Source organism: Danio aesculapii, chromosome 2, assembly GCF_903798145.1.
Source record: "Danio aesculapii chromosome 2, fDanAes4.1, whole genome shotgun sequence".
NCBI lineage: Eukaryota > Metazoa > Chordata > Actinopteri > Cypriniformes > Danionidae > Danio > Danio aesculapii.
The window spans coordinates 19,909,985-19,932,389 of record NC_079436.1 but is presented as its reverse complement, the minus strand read 5'-3'; the positions used below and the strand labels follow the sequence as shown (position 1 = coordinate 19,932,389).

The window sequence follows — 22,405 nt, the reverse complement described above, 5'->3', positions numbered from 1 at the left end:
GGCACAACCTTGAACTGGTTTTAATTGTTTTAAATTGGTTAAGAGTGAGCTCTGGCATTGAAGCCCAGCAGGAGTTTATTTTAATGGTTTAGGAGGACCATATGGATGGCTGGTAGATCAAACAAAAGCATGTGTTGATTTTATGACAGAACAAAAGTTGCGCAAGAAACAGTAGCTTTTAACAAGCACTTTTTCTCTCTCTTTCATGTTTATTTGGTAACATGACTTTAACTGTTGTACATTTTAATACTAATCTGATTGAAAGAGACATGTTTTATCTTACAAGAAATCATAACATTATATGTGTGTGGTAATAAAATCTTGTTTACCTCCACACCTTAATTATAACACTGTCACTAACGTACAGTATCTTATGATTGTTCCAGTCATGCTTCAGATTATGTCGTACCAGTTCCCTGTGGTTTATGTTAACGTCAGTCTTTTGCTGCAAGGCTAATGCATGCCTCGCTTATGTTCTGTTCGGAAATGTTGTTACTTTTATTCAAGACACACCTTGAAACGGTCTTGTATGTTTTCTTTTTGTCTTTCACCAGAGGTTACGACCATCACTGGCTCTTCCTCAGGTAAGTTCACTCTTTCTTTTGAGTTTGATGAACCTGATAATGAGTTTGATGAGCCAAAAGATAAAACTAGTGATGCACTGAAATAAACTTGTCTGATAAAAACAACAACAAGTAATTATTTACATGTATTTTTTCATTTATTTTAATTTGCCTACCAGGCACGCAACATTATAAGACGTTAATATTAGGTTAGATTTAAGTCATGACGTCAGGTGACCAAATTTCAATGTCTAGCCAGCAGCTAAGGAAAACGTTCAATAATGACGTTGATATTTGGTTGATTTTAGTTGATTTTAGGTTGTGTCGGAAAGTGACCAGAATTCAACATCTGATAGATGTCATAGTGGTAACGTCCACACAACGTCAAGGTGTAACATGTTTAGACGTTAATATTTGGTTGATTTTAGGTTGGACTTTGGACATTGATCACGGCCTGACATTGGGTTCTGACGTCAACCCAATTTTCATTTCCAAACAAAATTCAAGGTCACATGACAGTGGGGTACAACATCAATATGACATCATGTTGACATCCTGTGCCTGCAGGGTATATACAGTAAAATCATAATCAAAAATTTTAGCAGCCGCGTAGTATAATTGCAAATATTGCATGGCAAGCAGGCTACATACTGTACTGTTAGTTCTTGTTTAATGTACACTACCAGTCAAAGTTTGGGGTCACGGTAAAGCCTGAAATTATTTATACCCCTGTCAAAATTCTGACTTAGTTACTTTTATTCAACCAGCAAGTTTTTTTTTTTTTGACTGGAAATGGTACAGGCTTCTCCCAATAGATAAAAAGATGATGCTCAAATATTTTTCAGCTTTTATTTACATTTGAATGAAAAGAGGCTTGTCCTAAATTATTCATATCCTTCTCATTAATCAGCAAAAAAGCCTATATTATATTATTATAAAACGCTTCTTATAATTGCTGACCAGCTTTTTGCAAGTCTCTGCTGATATTTTTGCCCAATCATCTTTAGCGATGAGCTCTAACTTTTTCAGGTTGCCATCACCCTGATCTTAAGCCCCTTCACAGATTTTCAATATTCATTGGCCTTTGTGATGATTCTTGCATTATTTTTAACCTCTTTCACTGTCCTCCTGGCCAGACAGGTGTCACTTTTGGCTTCCGACCACATCTGCTGAGACTTTTCAAAGTGTGGAGCATCTTGTACTTTTCAATAATACTTTGCATTGTGGCCACTGGAACTTCAAAACATGTAGATGTTGTCTTACAGCCCTTTTCTGACTTGTGAGCAGCCACAATGCATAGCCGCAGGTCCTCATTGAGCTTCATTCATTCATACATTCATTTTCTTTTCGGCTTGGTCCCTTTATTAATCTGGGGTCGCCACAGTGGAATGTACCGCCAACTTATCCAGCACATGTTTTATGCAGCGGATGCCCTTCCAGCCGCAACCCATCTCTGGGAAACATCCATACACATTCACCCACACTCATACACTACGGACAATTTAGCCTACCTATTTCACCAGTACCACATGTCTTTGGACTGTGGGGGAAACCGCACACCTGGAGGAAACCCACACAAACGCAGGGAGAACATGCAAACTCCACACAGAAATGCCAACCGACCCAGCCAAAGTTCGAACCGCGACCTTCTTGCAGTGAGACGACAACACTACTTACTGCGCCACTGCGTCGCCTCATTGAGCTTCATTGCACTGAAAAAAATTATTCATTGGATTCATAGCTTTTTTAAGGTGACTCATTGCAAACAATTTATATTGGCTAAGTTAAAACAAACAAATTAAGTTGAATGTTACTACATTTAATTTGTTTGTTTAATTGCAGCCCATAAAAATTGTTTGTAAATTTAATTTAATTTGTTTATAAATTTGTTTTGTTACCTTAATTTTTTAAGTAAATCCAAGAAATAATTTTTTAGTGTTCCATGACAAACCAACAGCAGAGCTTCTGTTTCTCTCCCGTTGAGTTGATTAAAACAGCTGTTCCCGATGAATCAGGGTAATTAGGTTGCTTTAGAACCACTTGGACTATTTGGAATGGCACAGAACTTTGGATATTCTCATAGACTGTAACAGTTTGCAAAGGGTTTGAATAATTTTGGACATGCCACTTTCAAATGTTCAAAGGTAAATAAAAGCTAAGAAATATACACTCACTACACTTTAATTAGGTACACCTGACTAGTACCGGGTTGGACCCTCTTTTGTCTTCAGAACTGCCTGGTACTGGAAATATTCCTGAGATTTTGGTCCATATTGACATGATAGGATCACGCAGTTGCTGCAGATTTGTCGGCTGGACATCCATGATGCGAATCTCCTGTTCCACCACATCCCAAAGGTGCTCTATTGGATTGAGATCTGGTGACTGTGAAGGCCATTTTTAGTACAGTGAACTCATGGTCATGTTCAGGAAACCAGTCTGAGATGATTCGCAGTTTTTGACATGGTGCATTATCCTGCAGAAGTAGACATCAGAAGATAGGTACACTGTGGTCATAAGGGGATGGACATGGTCAGCAACAATGCTTAGGTTGACACGCTGCCCAGTTAGTACTAATGGAAACAAAGTGTGCCAAGAAAACATCCCCCACACCATTACATTACCACCAGCCTGAACCGCTGATACAAGTCATGGATGGATCCATGCTTTCATGTTGTTTACGGCAAATTCTGACCCTACCATCCGAGTATCACAGCAGAAATCAAGACTCATCAGACCAGGCAATATTTTTCTAATCATCTATTGTCCAATTTTGGTAAGCCTGTGTGAATTGTAGCCTCAGTTTCCTGTTCTTAGCTGACAGAAGTGGCACCCGCTGTGGTCTTCTGCTGCTGTAGCCCATCTGCCTCAAGGTTCGACATGTTGTGCGTACAGAGATGCTCTTCTGCATACCTCAGGTGTAACAAGTGGTTATTTGAGTTACTGTTGCCTTTCTATCAGCTGGAACCAGTCTGGCCAGTCTCCTCTGACCACAAATTTTGACCATGTCTACATGCCTAAATGCATTGAGTTGCTGCCATGTGATTGACTGATTAGAAATGTGCTTTAACAAGCAGTTGTACCTAATAAAGTGGTTGGTGAGTGTATTTTTTCACAATGATGCTTCTTCTACATTGCTTAAATAAAAGTAACTTTAAGTCAGAATTTGCCAGGGGTATGATTAATTTCGGGCTTGACTACATACGTATACACACACACACACACACACACACACACACACACACACACACACACACACACACATCAATTGCAGAAATGTGCACAAAATAGAGGCTAAACCATCAAAATGTGTCATAACTAATCCAATTTGTCTAATTGTCATTTAATCAGTTACTTTGGTGCTTTAAACCCATTTCTGCACAAAAAAATCAGTAGTGGAATTGTCAGTGTATCCCTTGATAAAATATTGATAACTAATCAGTTTTGAACTGAATTGAAGCATTTCAATTTAAACATGAACCACAAATCATCCCAGCCCTACAATTCACACTGTAGCAAAACTGTGTGAATTAAACGATTACCGTAATTCCTCATTTAAATCAGTGTAACACTGCAGTAGTTTGAGCTCGTTATCTACAGTATGCACTGTAGTGTTGTTAGATCTGCCATTTTCCATTTAAAATGAGGATTTATTGTTTGAAATTAATCCCAGTAAGCATCTCTCAGCCAAAGGGTTTGATGTAATCATCACAGAAGAAGAGCGAGCAGGACCCATCAGGACGTTCTGTACAGCTCCTCATATATTCAGCCAGGAGCTTATCTCCCTTCACTCCTGTAGAGACTGTGCCTTGACTTGTCGGATGCTGCTAAGTCGTTGTGCAATGCATGGAGGTCTAGTGTCTGCAGATGGTTGGTTCACTTTTCTGACACCCAGAGCAGAAGATTTGCAGTGTGTTGTGTTGCTCTGATCAGGTATGAACAGGCCGGAAAATGATGTTGGTTTTATTCAGTGGTTTAAGGCAGTGAAGACTCTTATTTAATGGATTAATTAGGCCTGATAGTATACCACTCCTCCCTACAACAATAGTTGTTGATTCTTGTCGCACAATTTGTTCACTTCCATACGCGTTTTATTGAAATGTTACCTAATATTGTTGTGTAATATTTTGTTCATAGTATAATTAAAGGGATGTTTTTACAGCAATTCTGAATGCTTGTTGACAGGTGCTTGTTAAGTGTTTTTTCTTTGTAGGCACAGATGATGCAATTTTAAATGAAGGATTATTATATTGAGGTCAGGGGTCAGGTTAAACCATGCAACAGAAATGTTATCAATTCTTTATATATTGAAACAAATTAACATTTTACTCTAACCCATACCTAATAAATCCAGGTGGTCTGTTATTTTTTATGATATAAAAGTAGATGGAGCTCAAAGTCATTGAGGAAAAGTTTCTGATATTTATATGGCCACAAAGTAAGATAAAAATCTGATGGCTTGTAAAGAGTGTAAATCAGTGAGCTTTTATAGGAGGGTACTGACATCAAATCAGTGTTGAGGAGTAATTACAGTAGCAACATGGATATTTACATTAGACATCGCCTACCCTGTTGTTGTCTATTGGATGGAATGCGTCAATAGAGCTGCCATTTTAGTACAGGGCAGCGCTCCTTTGAAATGAATGCTGGGCCAATGTGCAGTGGAGGACTGGCTATCCAGAGCCAGAGATATATACACATATATGCATATATCTATGATCGGGAGTTTTCCCGGTGGTCAGTATGCACATATGTTATTAAATTACGAAAATTATAATTTTAAATCACTTTTCTAAATTGATGGATCAGTGACCGCTCGGTTATTGCTGACAAAGAGTGTATGTTTGTGTGCTTGGAAATGTATTATGCTCTCTACCTGTTAAATTTGATCGAATCTGTGTCCTGAAATACACCCTCTCTCCCCGCTTTCACTTCTAATTCTAACGGAGGTAGAGATTCGTTTGTGATTGAATCTCCATTATGAACGACTCGTTCACTTAGCCGACATTAATACAAGTTTCTAGTACCGCAGAATCTTGTTGTTCATATAGATTGTTTGCTGATTTTATTCAATCAAACTAGCATAAGCCTGGTATTTAGTGCGAGTTGGTGCTACTTTCCTTATGATCAGTGCAGTAAGAGACTGTATAATCATAAATACTTGTTGAGCACAAAAGTTCGTAACATACAAAAACGTATAAACTAAATCTTACCTCTGAAGTCTTCTGCCTTTGTGCTTTGTTTTCTTTGTTTGCTCGTTACCACACCCGTACACAGCGCTAAAGTCCAGCATCTTCACGTTGGCTTTTGTCTTGACTAGTGCAGTTGAATGACATTTGTGCTGAGAGCACTGTACAAATGTGGTGGCGCTATTGCAGGGTCTGTATGCGATATCTAGTGTATATATCTATGCAGTAGCAATATGTAGCACAGCTACTAGCTTAGCTACATTGTTCTAGCTTAGCTATCTTGAGATCACAGATAGTAGTTCAGCTTCTTATGATACAATGTTGCTTTTCCATAGCTTGCTTTTTTTCCAGCAAGTAGCGGAGTAGCTTAAGAGTTACATTTCATTTAGTGAACCTGTAATAGTCAGAAGCAGCACAGTGTCGTCTTACAAGATCACAATTGTCTATAACATTAATACTTATTAGTGTTATTTTGTAAATTATATTTTTCAAGCAACAACAGTTAAAGTTCAATCCATAAAGTATTCTAAGTGTTATCACTTAACATGAAGTAAGAATGTTGTGGGGGCACTTATTCTTATCAAAATGCAGTTATATGTTCTATTTTTATAAAATGCTACAGTGTGCTTAATCTTATAATTATTTTGTTATAGCTACATTTGTGCTGACTCTTGACAAATTAAAAAAGACATTTAAAAACTGTGTAATAAAACATTGAGTTTTGCCATCATAATTGTTTTAAACACAAAAAATTTGAAAATTAAAATGAAAGTTTATTCATGTTTTTATAATATACGGCTTTGTGAGAAAAAATAGCTTCAGTGTAAATAGTGACTTTTAGGAAAAAACTCGTAGTGTAGCTAGCTACTATTTAGAAGTGTACATTGACAGTAGTACATTTTTAGAAGTGTACATTGACAATATTTTAACAATTTAGAAAAAAATTTATATATATATATATATATATATATATATATATATATATATATATATATATATATATATATATATGTTTATTTAGCCTCCCCATACAATTTGATGGAGCGCTTGAATTGGGAAATGGGAAATCTTTGGGAAATTGGGAAAATTGGGAAATCTTCCCCAACATTGCATAAAATGCATATAAATATCTATAAATATCTGCCAATTTTTTCTCCCCTCAATGTCATAAAAGTTGTAGTTTTTATTGTAGGGACAAAACATATAATGCGATGTAGAGATGTGCAGACATACACATTTTTCTAATGTATTGGTAAACTAATGTTTTTTCAGTTTAGGTTGGTGGTTTATTTTGAAATACTACTAATAATATACAGCAAAATATGTTCTGTTTACTTTCATCAAAAAAAAAAAAGGAAAACAAATCACAGCAACAGATACATTACTCCAATTGTATTAATACTTGCTAAATAGGTATGAACTGTCAATCAGAGGGCTATAATCTATTTTCAAGCTTTGATCATGATTATAGTTTAGAGACTTCTGAAATCTGCCTTCCATTAGGCTTATAGCATTAAAAATGTTGGGTTAAGCATGTATTTAGTTTGCATTTGACACACTGAAGATTCTTCTAGTTTGTTGAGTACTTAAGGATGCCGCACTGCAGGTTTTTGAACTACATGTTGTCTTAGATTGGTGTCATACAAACTGATTTGTTCTTTAAAAAAAATAGAAAAATGTTAAATTATTCAGGTTGTGTTGTTGTTTTTTGCCATGCAATGCTCTTTATGAAACTATTTAAGGATTATTTATGGATTTTTGCATCTGTTATGCCACCCTCTTCATAAGCCAGTATTTGAGTATTTGATTGCCTAATGGATCTTTACTCCACTACTCTATTCTCCACTACTGAACTTAGAAGATCTTGGCCTCGCTGTGCTTCTCTCACAGATTTCTGCATTCACACTGAGAGTCTGATGCACAATCTTTCAGTCATTGTCTGAGTGATTTATGTTTGTTTCCCTCATTCATAGTTGAACCAGTAGTGCTTTTTTGGAAAACTTTGGCCGCTGTAATTTTCTTTCAATTGAGGTCTTTATCCAGACACCATTAAGGTTCTTCCAGGGTCACCGATTATTACCACCATTCAAAAGTTTATAGTTGACAAGATTTGCATAAAAAAGCAATCTCTAAAGCTCACCAAGGATGCATTCATTTATTTGAAAATACTGTACAATAAAAAACAACAAAAATTATTTCAATAGGGAAAGTTACTCTAAAGTGAATGTAAAACAGTAAAGGGATTTTTCAGAAGATTGAATAGTAGTAGATTTTCATGCTTTTCCAGCTCAGCTCTAATCTGCCTCTTCATGTCTCAGCTTGCACCTATTTTACAGTTATATACTCACCTGTGTCACTTAAATCTTCTCCTGGGCGTTTAGTCTTTAAGAATTATGGGTTTCTCTCCTTAACTTTGTGATTTATATATATTCGCTTGCATGCTTGTATGATTTACACTGATCTAAAGGTGCAATCTGCAAAGTTTGCTTCCTTATGAAAATCAGGCTTATATTTAGTGTGTGCATTAAAAACTATTTACATGCGTTAAACGGCATACCATTATATTCAGCAAGCCCGGAGACATATTCTTGGATTTCTAGTCACATGCTCCTCTGAAATATGCTTTGAAGGGCTGTGCCCTACAGGCAGCGCAAGCCAGAAGCATGAGTTATAATACCACAAACATGCAAATAATGCTGCATCAGTCATAAACTCCCACATCAGCTCTAATAATAGTCCATAATCTTCTGAAATCCCAGCATTGACCTTCTTGTTTGTGGATCAGAAGAGCAACCTGTCACATCGTTCCTGACCCAGTGTTGAACCTCAGAACTGGCTTTAGACGCTTGCATTGGCGGAGGCAATTGCTCTCATGTGGTGAGCGGATGATAGCCGCGGACTGCCAGTGTAAACTTCAGCCTGGGTAAAGTTCTCTGGATACAAGCTCCATAATTACTCTCACTTGACAATGGCTTAAACACTACTGTACACGCTAAAAATTGTCTGGGAACCACAGAGATGTGAAAGAGAGCTGACGGTAGCTGTATAGTTTTTGTGTTTTGTCTGTGAATACGCAGGAACGGCGGTGTGTTTTGTCCATGAACATTTGAAGTTTGCACATTTTTATGAGGTCCGTTAATCAGTCAGGCGTCGGAAAGAGCTTCTTATTATCATGAGCCGCCCCTCTTGCATTGTGACCTCTTTCAGCTTCTGACTGACAACTTCCCTCTGTGCTCGCTCCCCCTCAGCCCGCCCAACACTGAATAACTGATTTTGATCACTCGCAGTAATAAAAGTCACATGTCTGCCCCGAACAATGGGCTTTCATTTGGTGGCTGCATTCATTAGGAGCATAATATGTTCGTATTTTGTGCAGGATTCATGCTTCTTCATGCTAGGTGAGACACGGAGAGACAGTTATTCAGGGGTATTCGTTATGGCCTAAACAAAGAGATCTGGAAGTGCTTGCTTTTCTTTTCATTCGAACTTCTCACGCACACTCTTCTTCTTTGGCGGTGGTTGCCACGGGCACAGGGCTGCAGGAGGTGTGCCAGATTTGTGCTGGCAAACTGTTTATTTATTTCCTTTCGCCTCGAAGCAGTAAAACCCACACAGGTGGACTGAACAGGCTTCATTTACAAATGCTGACCGGTGGAACGAGATTTTGTTGTGTCCTTATTAGATAAAGGTATTTAGCCTTCTATTCAGAAGGAAATTAAGATTCCTTCCTTTTGTAATTGTGTATTGAGTGGGTTTAAATAAAGACTATAGAATACACAAGACGTGTCACTCGTAAAGTTTTGAATGGGGAAAAGTCTTATGTCAAAATGGCAAATGAAGTCCCGCGTACAAGTACAGAAGCCAATCATCGACCACTATAGACTGATGTTTTTCCGGGGGAGAAGCTCGGACTTTCGGATAGTTTGTTGGTCAACAAATGCGCTGGAATCTCAGTGAATACTTGCTTCACAGACATAAGAAATCTATCAAAATAAGCTTGAAATCTCATTCTTTTAAATGAACTACACCTGAAAACAAAAGCTTTTTTGTTTTGTAATCTGTATGAAACAAACACGAGGTACAGTTCGTCTGGTCAAACTAACATCACATGACAGCAACTACTCAAACGCCCACAAACTTATAAACAAAGAATCCCTTTCATTTCTGGAGGAGATTCACCATCAAGATCAAGTTGTGAATGACTTCAGAAGAGCAGCGCGATCAGACGATCTTTATTCAGAGGATGATAATGTGTAGAACGGCCATAAATGAGGTTTGTGTCGTGATCTCGTTTGTTTCGAGTGCGTATGCGCATTAGCTTGGAAAACCTGAAAAAAATGCAGATTTTTTTGATTTGAACGTTTAGAAACTAAACTTATGAGACATTTGTTGATTAATTTTATTGGTATTCTAAATATGAGGCAACACGGTTGTGAAGTGGGTAGCGCTCTAGCCTCACAGTAAGAAGGTCACTGGTTCGAACCTCGGCTAGGTCAGTTGGCATATCTGTGTGGAGTTTGTCTGTTCTCCCTGTGTTCACGTGGGTTTCCTCTGGGTGCTCCGGTTTCCCCCACAAGTCCAAAGACATGCACTATAAGTGAATTGGGTAAGTTAAAATTGTCTGTAGTGTATGTGTGTGAATGGGAGTGTATGGGTGTTTCCCAGTACTGGGTTGCAGCTGGAAGGGCATCCGCTGCGTAATGACATTGATGCTGGATAAGTTGGCGATTCATTCCGCTGTGGCGACCCCTGATTAATTAAGGGACTAAGCCGAAGGAAAATGAATGAGCCATTGAATTAGTCACTCGCTGATTTGTTCAGAAACACATTTTTTAAATCTATCATGTTGTATTATTCACATAAAATGATTCATCTGAATGAATCACATAAACATGTTTTGGAGTGATTTTTTTTTTGTATTATTCACTTGATTCAATTGATTAAAAAAAATTGATTACTTCAAGAATAAATCATAAATACATCTTTTTAAAGAAAACTGATTTTTTACCCAAGCGATTTATTAAAAATACATATTTTTATTTTAAGAACAAATCATATAAACTAGGGTTTGGGTTGATAAACGATGCCATTGTCCATCACTGATGGCCGATAGACATCACGATGCTGAGCCGGCATCGACGTCCTCTGCCCCGACCCCGTCGCAGCAACAACCCGCTTGCGAAAAATACACACTTAGGCTCCGTTTACACTAATACGTCTCCACGTCCACACTGGCGTTTCACCTCACATTTCTCAAAAACCCTACTTCCACACTATACTGCTGAAAACACACAACACGTGACAACACACACACACACACACACACACACACGTGTCTGAGCTCCAGGCAGGTGCTTTGAGCACAAAACCTTGAGAAAGACGCACGTCGATGCACAGTTTATCGAGCATGCACCGCTGGATCGCATAGTTGTTAAACGTGATATTTAATTAATCTTGTCTCTATCTAACTCTATCTTCGGTCTTCTATCTTCGAATCTATCAAGTAACGTGTCACAGTGTCAGTACACTGCTTCAGTCTTTCGCTTTCACACTTGTATTTAGTAACTTTAGTGAAAACCTGATACTGTTGGTTGATTGCTGTTGGTTTTGCAAGTGTGTCGGTGCCATTATAACGACACAGATCACTCTGCCTATTCATGCCAGAGACCTGCGGAAAAAGTAATTGACAAGTGGTAATTTGTGTGTAACTTATCTTTATTTATTTATGATTTGGTTATGGGTAAAACAAAGACCATGCGGGTCAGGTAGTCACGGTGGGCTACATTCATAAATAATTAATTCACTGCCGCCTACTATGACGTTGCTGTCGTCCATCACAATGTTTCACATTAATCATCATACGATGCCAAATTCATCGCCCAACCCTAATATAAACCTCGTTATGAGTGAGTTATTGTTTTAACATAGAATCATTTAAACGTCTTTATGTATTTACATAATTTTCTTCACCTGCTCATTCAAAAACCCGGATTCTTTCAGGAATGAAGTCATTCACAGATATCAGTGTCACATGTTCTTTCTGATTTGGCTTCTGAACTGCTCTCTTTGATAGCAATCATATTAAAATAATTAGTGATGCCAAAGCTGTCAATGAAGGGGTAATAGAGAATCAAAAGTTCTAAGCTCCAAGTATTCTCTTTTACCAGAAAGAAAGCGTTTTATATTTCTTCTTCTATTGTCCAACTGGCATTCATGTTTTATCTCTTTAAAACCTAGCGCTTGTTTGCATAAATCTCACGAGGATCCGCTGCCATGCAAGCACACTCTCCTGGAAATAAAAGAAGCGCACCGACTTTACCTGTCAGACCGCACTGAGAAATGATTAGCATCCTCCAGGCGAAAAGGAGGTGGGGAGCCGCTCTGCTCTGATTGGTGCACTTTCTCTCTCTCTCTTGATTCAGGAAACCTCAATTTCTTAGCACCGTCAGGCTGTCCTGACTGGCCCTTTTCTCTCATTCCTCTTTTTATATTCCTCCCTCTTTCACTCAGTTTTGGGATGGGCTTCCTCCTCCTTTGTTTTCGTGTCACTGTTCGAGCCACAGGCTGTGGAGTGAGTGCACTGTACAGCAAGTCTGAGTGCTTGAGGAGCAGTCAGGGTGATGAATGGACTCTGGGAGCCAGTCTGGCTGAACTCAGATCAGCTTTCTGACAACAGCGCCTGTTAGGATGCCAAACAGTGGCTGTGACCACAGAGACATGGCACAGGTATGTTTGAAAAACAATTAGTTTTCTTTTTTGGACATGAGGTGATGGTGTTTTGCATTGCTTCTATGGTTTCTGTACTTTAAAAGTCTAATAAATAGACACTTTGTAGAGCAGACACCCGAATTGGGGTCAAACACATTGTGCTTTGTTCAGCCATGTTATTTTACACCACGTTGTAGTGTAGTGGGTAATGTTTTTTCTTTTACATTGATTGATCAGCAAACATTTTAGTGTTTTGAATAGATTTGATGAAATCCATTATAGAAAAAACTCATATGCTAGTGCTCTGCAGTTGCTGAGTCAATAAATTGTTGTGTTTATATTTTACATTTGGACAGATTACTCAATAAAACTCCACTGTTTAGATTATTTCAACAGTTTTAGGGATTCCATGAGGGACTCATATAGTACAGTTTTTGTTTATGTTATTCATCACATCCGGTGTGTTTCTGTATATACAGGTTGCATGCTACTGTGCTCAATCCTAATGGCTTAGTCTGTTTAATCCCACTTTGAGATTTATGTGTTTGCTTCTGAGAACTGCATGAAATGTTAGTTTTGCACACAATAACACAATAGTCTAACAAAATCATAATCTGTAATGTATATATTTTTTATACTTTATGTAGTTATCTTATATTTCAATGAAGTTCAACGAATACTAGCATGATAAATAAAGGGATAGTTCACCCAAGTAATGACAATTCTGACATTATTTACTCTCTTATTTATGAGTTTCTTTCTTCTCTTGAACACAAATGAAGATATTTTGAAGAATGCTAGAAACCTGTAATCACTAACTTCCATAGTATTTGTTTTTCCTACTATGGAAGTCGATTATTACATGTTTTCGACTTTTTTCAAAATTTATTGTTTTTAAAATCTGGAACCACTTGAGGGAGTGTAAATAGTGAGTACATTTTAATTTTTGGGTGAACTGTCCCTTAAATTCCGTTAATAAATGGTGATTTTATTTACATTATTGTAATAGTTTAAGTTTAAGACATCTGCTTAATTTTATGGAAATAATGCTTATTTTTAAAAGATTTAAAAATAATAATGCAAAAAATAAACAAATAAACAAGTAAAAGCAAAAGTAAATATGCATTTATAAATGCAATTTTCAACCTTTTTCTTATTGTTAACTTGAATGCATGTGATTAATTTAAAAGTACTTTGACACAGATTGCTTAAATGATTGAATTAAACACAATTGTGTCATTAATGTCACATAGCTAGACAATCTTGTGTTTTCAGTGTTGTGATCCTATGCACATGCATTTAATTCAGCACAATAGCACAAATAACAGCACAAAAAAGATGAGAACTGTCATATTCTGATATTAATTCTGACAACTGCAAATTCACGTTTCACGAGTTCACGTTTTGTGAAATACATAATAATACTCAAAAACAAGTACAAGAAGTAATACACAAACCACTTTTCTCAGCTGGAAAAATAAATCAGTGCCATGTTAGTAAAAGATTGATGAATTTGGATCATAATCAAGATAAAAATTATAGCAGTGCTGTTTTCAGTTTTAGTTTTAGAGTTAGAATTTATTTGTATTATTTTTATACCTATTCACACCAAATTGAGCATCTGAGCATCATTGTCACCTAACCCTGAGCGCACCACTTAAATTTGTTAACAGTGCCACATAATGGCCAAAGATTATAAACCAATAAATCCGTGATTTATGTAATTATTTGAAATGCTTTTCCGATATTTTAAGTACAATAAACTTCAAATGTATTCGGAACTCATTGTTTCACTTGATCTGAATTTCTCTGTAGAGTTTGCTGCTTATGGCCTCTCATCTGCTTTATTCATTCTGCCTCTAGACTGCTTTATTTATTCTGCCTCCGGACTGCTTTATTCATTCTGCCTCTGGACGGCTTTGCTCATTGACATGTAATTGTAAGAAAATCTGGTATACAGATATACAGAACTGTTTTGTTTCAGTTTTGCTGAGCTGATTCTCTTTCTTACACGTCAGATCTGCAGAGTGCATCATGAATGGGCTAATAGTTCAGTGTGCTGAGCATTGACTTATAATCCCGTAGGTTGTATGTTCGAAACAAGCATAAAGCAGCATTCATGAGTTTATTTGAATTGTTTTTATACCTATTCACACCAAATTTTATGAGCGCCATTGTCACCTAACACTAAGCGCACCACTGTATGTGTGCTTGTAATGCACTGTTGACAGGTGGCACATTGTGTTTATACACAGCACCTAATTTACATTAAAAAAAATAAGAATTTGTAAGAATATTCCTTCAATATGATATTTTACTTAGCTGGATGAAGCATATACTGTAAGTGCAACATAAAATTTATTTGATTCTTAAAAGTTAATAATATTCAGGAATAATTCAGGATTTATTATTAGGGGGTAAAACGAGATATGATCTTCAGTGTTTTTATGAGATTCACCAAAATACTGTATCTAAGAAATTACATAACAAGCAGACTCAAAGAATATGAATTTGTTATTCATCCTTAAAGCTACTTCCCACTTCATTTCCTAGTCTTCCTGTTGGATTAGTGGGGCTGTAGCAGTGAATAAGGGATTCTTTATTTGTTCACATCTTGCTGGGATGTCCTGATTGAGGTCCCCCTGATTTTAGACTAATCTGATGCGCCCGTCAGCAGGCTATTTTAAACCCCTGCTGAGTTCAGAGTTAAAGGCCAGTCAAACAAAAGAAGCAGAGGTCACCATCCATCCATAAACCAACAGTCTTTTATAGGCCACTGATTTAGCATCACAGCAGGTACAGCTACAAGTGTTGAATGACACTGTAAAATAGTTTGCTAGTAAAACTGAACACAAATGGCTGCGTTTGCCAGAAGCATAAACAGAAGAAAGAGAGAAGAGAGCCCAGCAGCTTTTAGCCATAACTGTTTATAATGTCTTGCACAAACCTAGTTTCAACATCGTGTTTTCTTCCATCCATTGGGATGGAGTTGGATGAAGTGCTCTGGAAAATATATGTTGTTCTCATGCCGCTGGAATTGTTGCTGCATCAGGTACAGTAGCATTCTGCAGCTGTTAGCGTCTATCATGAAACAGCTGGTGTTGTTTTTTTGTATCATGGATTACATTTTTTGCTTGTAGCCAGTCATAAAAGTGTGTTCACACCACGTTTCTGAATAATAAAGAAGGTGTGGTGTTGTTTCAGTGTTGTGTGGGGGTCATAACTGTCCCATGGGAAAAGAAATGTGGAACGTTCCGGTCTCGCCCTGTACTGCCTGCCAGCCCATAGGCCCCCAGACAGTCCCGAATCATACAGAGCCAGAGAAATGTCCCGGGGTGAACCTGATTTACAGTAACAGTCCTTCAGGTTTTGCTCACAAAAGCCTCTTTCCTCTAGTCGCCAACTGTCAATGCTATTTTTCCTTAGACAAAAGGGGATTGAATGGTGCCGAATACTAAACAGTGTCCATAGTGTCCACAGTTCTGCCCCTTGCATTCTCCCTGTCTTAAAATTGCAGGGTGGATGCTTTCCCGTCCAGGATCTGAGGCTGGAGTATTTTGGCTTCACCGGTTTACACTGGATCATGCTGTACACACTGAGAGTAACTGGAATATGACATTGCCAGGAGCTAGTAGCTCATTTGTGGGAACCGAAAGCCCAGAGGGATGATTGGTCACCTCAAGATTGGTTCTCGTTGCAGTGCTGGACCACAAGGCCTGGGGCGGCAGCCAGGTCTTCAGGCTGGTATTGTTGTCCTGGTTGGACAGCTGCAATGGAGTTTGACCTCTTTTTCTGAGCAAAGTGTGCCCGTTAGCCCTTCAGTCAATGTGCAGTATTACTAACTGCACTGGGTATTTGTTTGGTGTTTTATGGAAAGGTATCTGTGCTTGGCATCCAGTTGTGTGTCATTTACTAATGTGATCCTCAAAACCCTGAACTATTTGAAACTTAGTGTAGGATTTTACAAATTACTATTGTTTTTAAGTAATTGGTAGTACATTTCATAAGTAATTATAAAGAAATATATTAATTAATTAATAATATAAAAAATAACCAATAATATATTGATTTTGATATACTTCACTAGCCTTTTTTACAGCATATATATGTTGACGCCAAATTCTGACCCTACCATCCGAATGTCGCATCCAAAATCGAGACTCATCAGACAAGGCAACGTTTTTCCAATCCTCTATTGTACAATTTGGGTGAGCCTGTGTGAATTGTAGCCTCAGTTTTCTGTTCTTAGCTGACAGGAGTGGCACCCGGTGTGGTCTTCTGCTGCTGTAGCCTATTTGGCCCAAGGTTCGACGTGTTGTGCTTTCAGAGATGCTCTTCTGCATACCTCGGTTGTAACAAGGTTATTTGAGTTACTGTTCCCTTTCTATCAGTTCAAACCAGTCTGGCCATTCTCCTCTGACCTTTGGCATCAACAAGACATTTGTGCCCACAGAACTGCCGCAAACTAAATAATTTCTCTTTTTCAGACCATTGTCTGTAAACCCCAGAGATTGTTGTGCGTGAAAATCACATTAGATCAGCAATTCCTGAAATACTCAGACCAGCTCATCTGGCACCAACAACCATGCCACGTTCAAAGTCACTAAAATCACCTTTCTTCCCCATTCTGATGCTCAGTTTGAACTGCAACAGATCATCTTGACCATGTCTACATGCCTAAATGCATTCAGTTGATGCCATGTGATTGGCTAAATTTGAGTTAACGAGCATTTAGATAAGTGTACCTAGTAATAGTGGCCGGTATATATATATATATATATATATATATATATATATATATATATATATATATATATATATATATATATATATATATATATATATATATATATATATATAGATATATAGATATATATATATAGATATATATATATATATATATAGATATATTAGGAGTGTCAAATTTAATTGTTTCTTCGGTGCACCACAATGCAGACGCGGACAATTCGGTATCGGTTCAGTAATAATCATAACTGGTTATTATGTACTGATGTCATTTATCTCATATGCGCTGTGTCGCCGTAGCTTACTATGGCGAGCGCAGGTATTTACAACGCTCCAACTACTTAAAAACGCAGAAACTCTGCACAATTTCACTGCGTGTGTGTTTGCTGGATAGTCTTTCACTGACACTTACAGCAGAAGCCCCTAAAACTCCATTTCGCTCTCTCACTGCTGCACATTTGACCGGCTGCGTGACTTTTCCTCTCATCTCGGCTGTTACAGCGATACTTCTGGATACAGACACGAGCCCGTGAGTTTTCTCCACTGTGTCTATCATGGATCAGCTGTGATCGCCGCTGCAGTGTTGCCAGATGTAGCTGACTGATTCCAGCCCAAAAACTATCCAAAACCCGCCGAAATGCCTATCCAAAACCGCCCAATCTGGCAACACTGCGCCTCTGCAGTTTATTAGTGTCACTCATCAGTGAACAGCGCCTGTGAAGTGAAATATAAAATTGTGTATGAAAAGCATCATCAATGCACCGTGATGCACCAAGATATCAAATTGAACCGAATCGATGGCATGATAATCGTAACCGAACCGAACTGTGAGACCATCCATATAAATATATATTCACATTCATTCATTCATTTTCTTTTCGGCTTAGTCCCTTAATTAATCAGGAGTCACCACAGCAGAATGAACAGCCAACTTATCCAGCACATGTTCTTACACAGCGGATGCCCTTCCAGCTGCAACCCAACACTAGGAGCACCGGAGAACCTGGAGGAAACCCACACCAACACAGCCGGGGCTCAAACCAGCGACCTTCTTGCTGTGAGCCGATCGTGCTACCCACTGCGCCACCGTGCTGCCTGTGTGTGTGTATATATATGTATATATGTGTATATGTATATATTTATATATATATATATATATATATATATATATATATATATATATATATATATATATATATATATATATATATAATAAAATAAAATTATTGTTAATAATCATTAATTTTACACTTACTCCAGTAAACTTCAGTCCACTGTACAAATGTAAACTACTTTATGTTTTTAATTTATTTATTGGCTTTTTCTGGTGGCAAAACAGCCAGTCACATCACTTTATTAGCCATTATTAATATTATATATTTTTTTCCTGGAATTGAGTCGCTCGCTCAGCCTTCTTGATGATATCACACGTCATAACAGATGTCAAGCAGTGATGAGCTGGTGTGCAATGTGTAGTGTGTAACATGCTTCTCATCCATTTGTCCATAGCTAATTTAGGGTGCAAAAAGTCATAATCTGAACAGTGACTGTCATAATAGACAAAAATGAACTTGAACTGCAGTTGTGCAAATGTGTGTGTTTTTTTTTTATAGAATTACATTTATAGTGTTTATATTATTTTAAGCAATCTGATGATGCATTTTTATGAAACACATTCTCAATGTCAAAGTGACTAAAGTGCTTTTAGCTCAAGTCTACAATCCACAGCATACTTTCAAAAGTATTATTTCAACCATAGTCAGCCAGACGTTTTTGTTGCTTTTGTGTTAAGTTGCCACTTGACGTGCAATGAAAGGTCCTGAAGCAAAACCGGTTGAGAACCACTGCACTACACCCTAATGGCCTTAGAAAGTAAATAGTGGTGCTAGTGTGGTTTAATGTCAAGAATTCAAGTAATTTCCTGGGCTTTCCTTCAGTAGTATATCGCCCCCCTCTCTGGAGTTATGCAAGCTTTTCATAGGTCCCCTGACCCTGTGTTCTTACTGGCAGTCCTGCAACTCTCTCTAAGTGTGAGAGCCGCTCTTTTTCTACTGTTCTTGTCTTTTGTCCAGAAGTCCAGTGGTTTGAAATTCTTTCTCTCTTTTCACCTCCTCTTTTTCCCTTCATGCGATCTGTCCAGAGATTGCACACTCAGTAACAACAGGACATACATCACATTCGCTGCCTAAAATGTGTTCAGCTCCTTAGAGAAATTTCCGCCAACAAATGAAGCAGGGAATTGGTTGTCAGACATTGCTGGGAGCTACTTTGAGGCTCTCCAGAAATTCTTTTTTTAAAATTCTCCTCTTGTTTCTTTGTCATATTCTGAAATGTTCTCTGAGAAGATGTTTTAAAACATTTGATAGCTTCTTCAAAATTAAGCTTCAATCAAAATCAATCATTGACTAATTTTCATGCAAAACTGTGTCTTTTGAAAACAAAAGATGATATTATGAAGAATATCTGTGTATGTGGTCCTGGTATTCATCACAAGCATATCATTAACAGCAAATTAAAGCATACATCATCCAGAATTAAGTATTTTGGAAATGTAAAACTGCAAATTTTTTTCTGTGATGGTTGGGTTAAGGCAGTGGTTCTCAATTCTGGTCCTCAGGACCCCCTACCCTGTACATTTTGCATGTCTTTCTTATTTGACACACAAGGTGACCTCCGGGTGCTCCTGTTTCCCCACAGTCCAAAGACATGCGGTATAGATGAATTGAATAAGCTAAATTATCTATAGTGTATGAGTGCGTGTGTGAATGTAAGTGTATGGGTGTTTTCCAGTACTGGGTTGTGACTGGAAGGGCATCCACTGCATAAAACATATGCCAGAACAGTTGGCGGTTCATTCTGCTTTGGCGACCTCTGAAACAGAGACTAAGCCCGAAAGAAAATTAATTAATGAATGTTGCATCTGCAAAAAAAAAATCCTTTTCTTTTTTACAGCCATTTAGAAGTCGTGTGTTCCAACAAAATATTTTTTACAACCAACCAATACATCTCTGAATTTTCATATGCTTTGTAAAGGATTCCGATGTTATGGAGCCTTTAGTATACCATTCTTGTTCACCTTGTCTTTTTTACCACACAAAACCATGTACTGTAAGCAGTCCATAGTATTAGTACACTTCACTCCTCTTAGTATACGAATAACTCATATATGTACTCTTGTCTGTACATTTTTCCACTAGGAAAATTCTACAACATTTAGGCAGCAATGGAACTCTGCTGTTGACAAAAAAGTTGTCCCTCTGATTTTCCATAATCTTTCACTTTTTTGCTTTGTCTGACACAGATTATTATAGTTTCATGTGAACTAATTGAAACGCTGCATGAGTACGTGTACATGGACACCAATAATCAGATTTTGCAGATTCTGCATTTTGCGACAGGATAGTCCATACACACTCAAGGCTGTTTGACACTTTTCTCTGCACCTACCGAGTTAGTGAATGACCACAAACACGTCGCATCCAGTGTACGGTATCAAATTTCATTTAAAACTACACTCTTCCAGCAATCATACCAGCATCCAAAATCTTGTTTGTCACGGGGGCATGCATGAAATATTCCTGAATAAAAGTTAAAGTGCCAAACTGCAGTTAAAATCAACAAATTAAAAATGAAACACTCAAAATTACATAAAAACTCCAGAGGAAATATGGATAGCGTGTTGACGCAATGAGGTTAATCGAATTACGTGCAATAGCATGTAAAACGTGATCATGAACGGAAAATTAAAAAAGCAACTCATGTAAACACCTTAATCATATTATTGTCTTATTCAGATTAAGGCAAATAATTCAATTCCTGATGTCCATGTAAACGTAGTCACTTCTGTGGTGCCATGACTTTTTTCCAGCATGGTCTGAAGAACATCTGAGTCAAATTTGATAAAAATCGGAAAAGCGGTCTAGGAGAAAAAAAACTAATTGGCGGACAGAAAGTTTAGTTGATTTTGGCATATTTGGTATCAATGATCTTGGCATGATCCAGGGAATATAGCAAGACACGTGTCATGTCAATGAGAAAAGTTTAGAAAAAATTATTAGCATTTTAAAAAAATTGCTTATAACTTTGACCAGAAGGTGGCGCTGCTCCAGAACTTTGAGTACTTTCAGTGCATGGTGTCGAAGATGCATACCATGTTTGGTAATGATACTGAATATGTTTGCAAAATATAGCATTTTTTGACATAAATCTGATAATAAAGAGTTTGAGTTAGAGACTTTTGAGTTGGAGAACACAGGTTTACTGTGGTTCATGTTGACACTGCCCATCATTGTGGCAAATTATACAACTTTCCGGCATAGCATTATATGGCCATACCGTATACATCAGCCAATCAGTGTTGTAGTTATGTAATTTTATGTTTCTAAACTAACTGTACTAGAAGACCCATGATTAATTAATTTTCCATCTTAAAATAACACGTCATACACACTATTGTAGTACACTACTCTAGTAATGCTCTTTTCCTATGTATTCTCAGAAATATTTATATAATGATTATTTGCACAGCATCCTTTTTGTTTGGTCTTACCATAACTGACACGCAAGTTTTCTAAAATGCCTAGAGGCCATGCGCTTGTAATAATAACGTGTCTGTCAGACTCGTTTATTCCACAGGAATAACACGCTCGTCTTTCCGAAGCTGTTTCAAACACTTGTGCCATGGCAACAATGGCAAAGGCAAAAAAAAAATTGCATCAAGATTCCAAGAAGTTGTGCCTTCTATACCGACTCACCGCACCTTTGCTTTCCTGTGACGAAACAGTCCACCTCACATGCAGACTGACAACAAAGAAGCATAAAAAACATGCACAAACAGGTCTGCCTCAACTTCAAATTTCCCCTCCAGCTCACCAGGAACTTCATTTGTCTGGGAGAATTGCACTTGTTATTCAGAGCTGTTGGTGCAGGTGTTGTTGGCTTGTGGGTTTGTGAAACAGATAGCCCATTTTTTCCCCTTTCTCTTTGTTTCTTTCACAGCAAAGTAGATTTATTTAAACGGAGCGGTGGGATAATGCCAGCAATGCAAACTGATCTTGAGTCAGAGCTTCTCCGCAGCATGGGAACACATTGATAAAGGATTGGGTTTCACTCTCGCCTCCTTTGTTCTGGTTGAGGTCGCTCAGTTCTGGCTGAACTCGGATGTGTGTTTTTCGGATTGTTTGTGTTTGGTCAAGTACT

General features: G+C 37.7%; 1 protein-coding gene across 4 annotated transcripts in view; it reads left to right on the top strand.

The window, feature by feature from the left end:
- The window catches only part of arhgef4 (Rho guanine nucleotide exchange factor (GEF) 4), a 153,455-nt gene that overhangs the window by 4,999 nt on the left and 126,051 nt on the right, over positions 1-22,405 (top strand). For 3 of the 4 annotated variants that reach the window (XM_056474299.1, XM_056474320.1, XM_056474292.1), the window contains exon 2: positions 555-584. In XM_056474299.1, the coding sequence (XP_056330274.1) occupies positions 555-584 (30 nt within the window). Of the gene's footprint in view, positions 1-554; positions 585-12,309; positions 12,479-22,405 lie in introns of those variants that run through there. The other variant, XM_056474314.1, reaches the window with a different exon arrangement.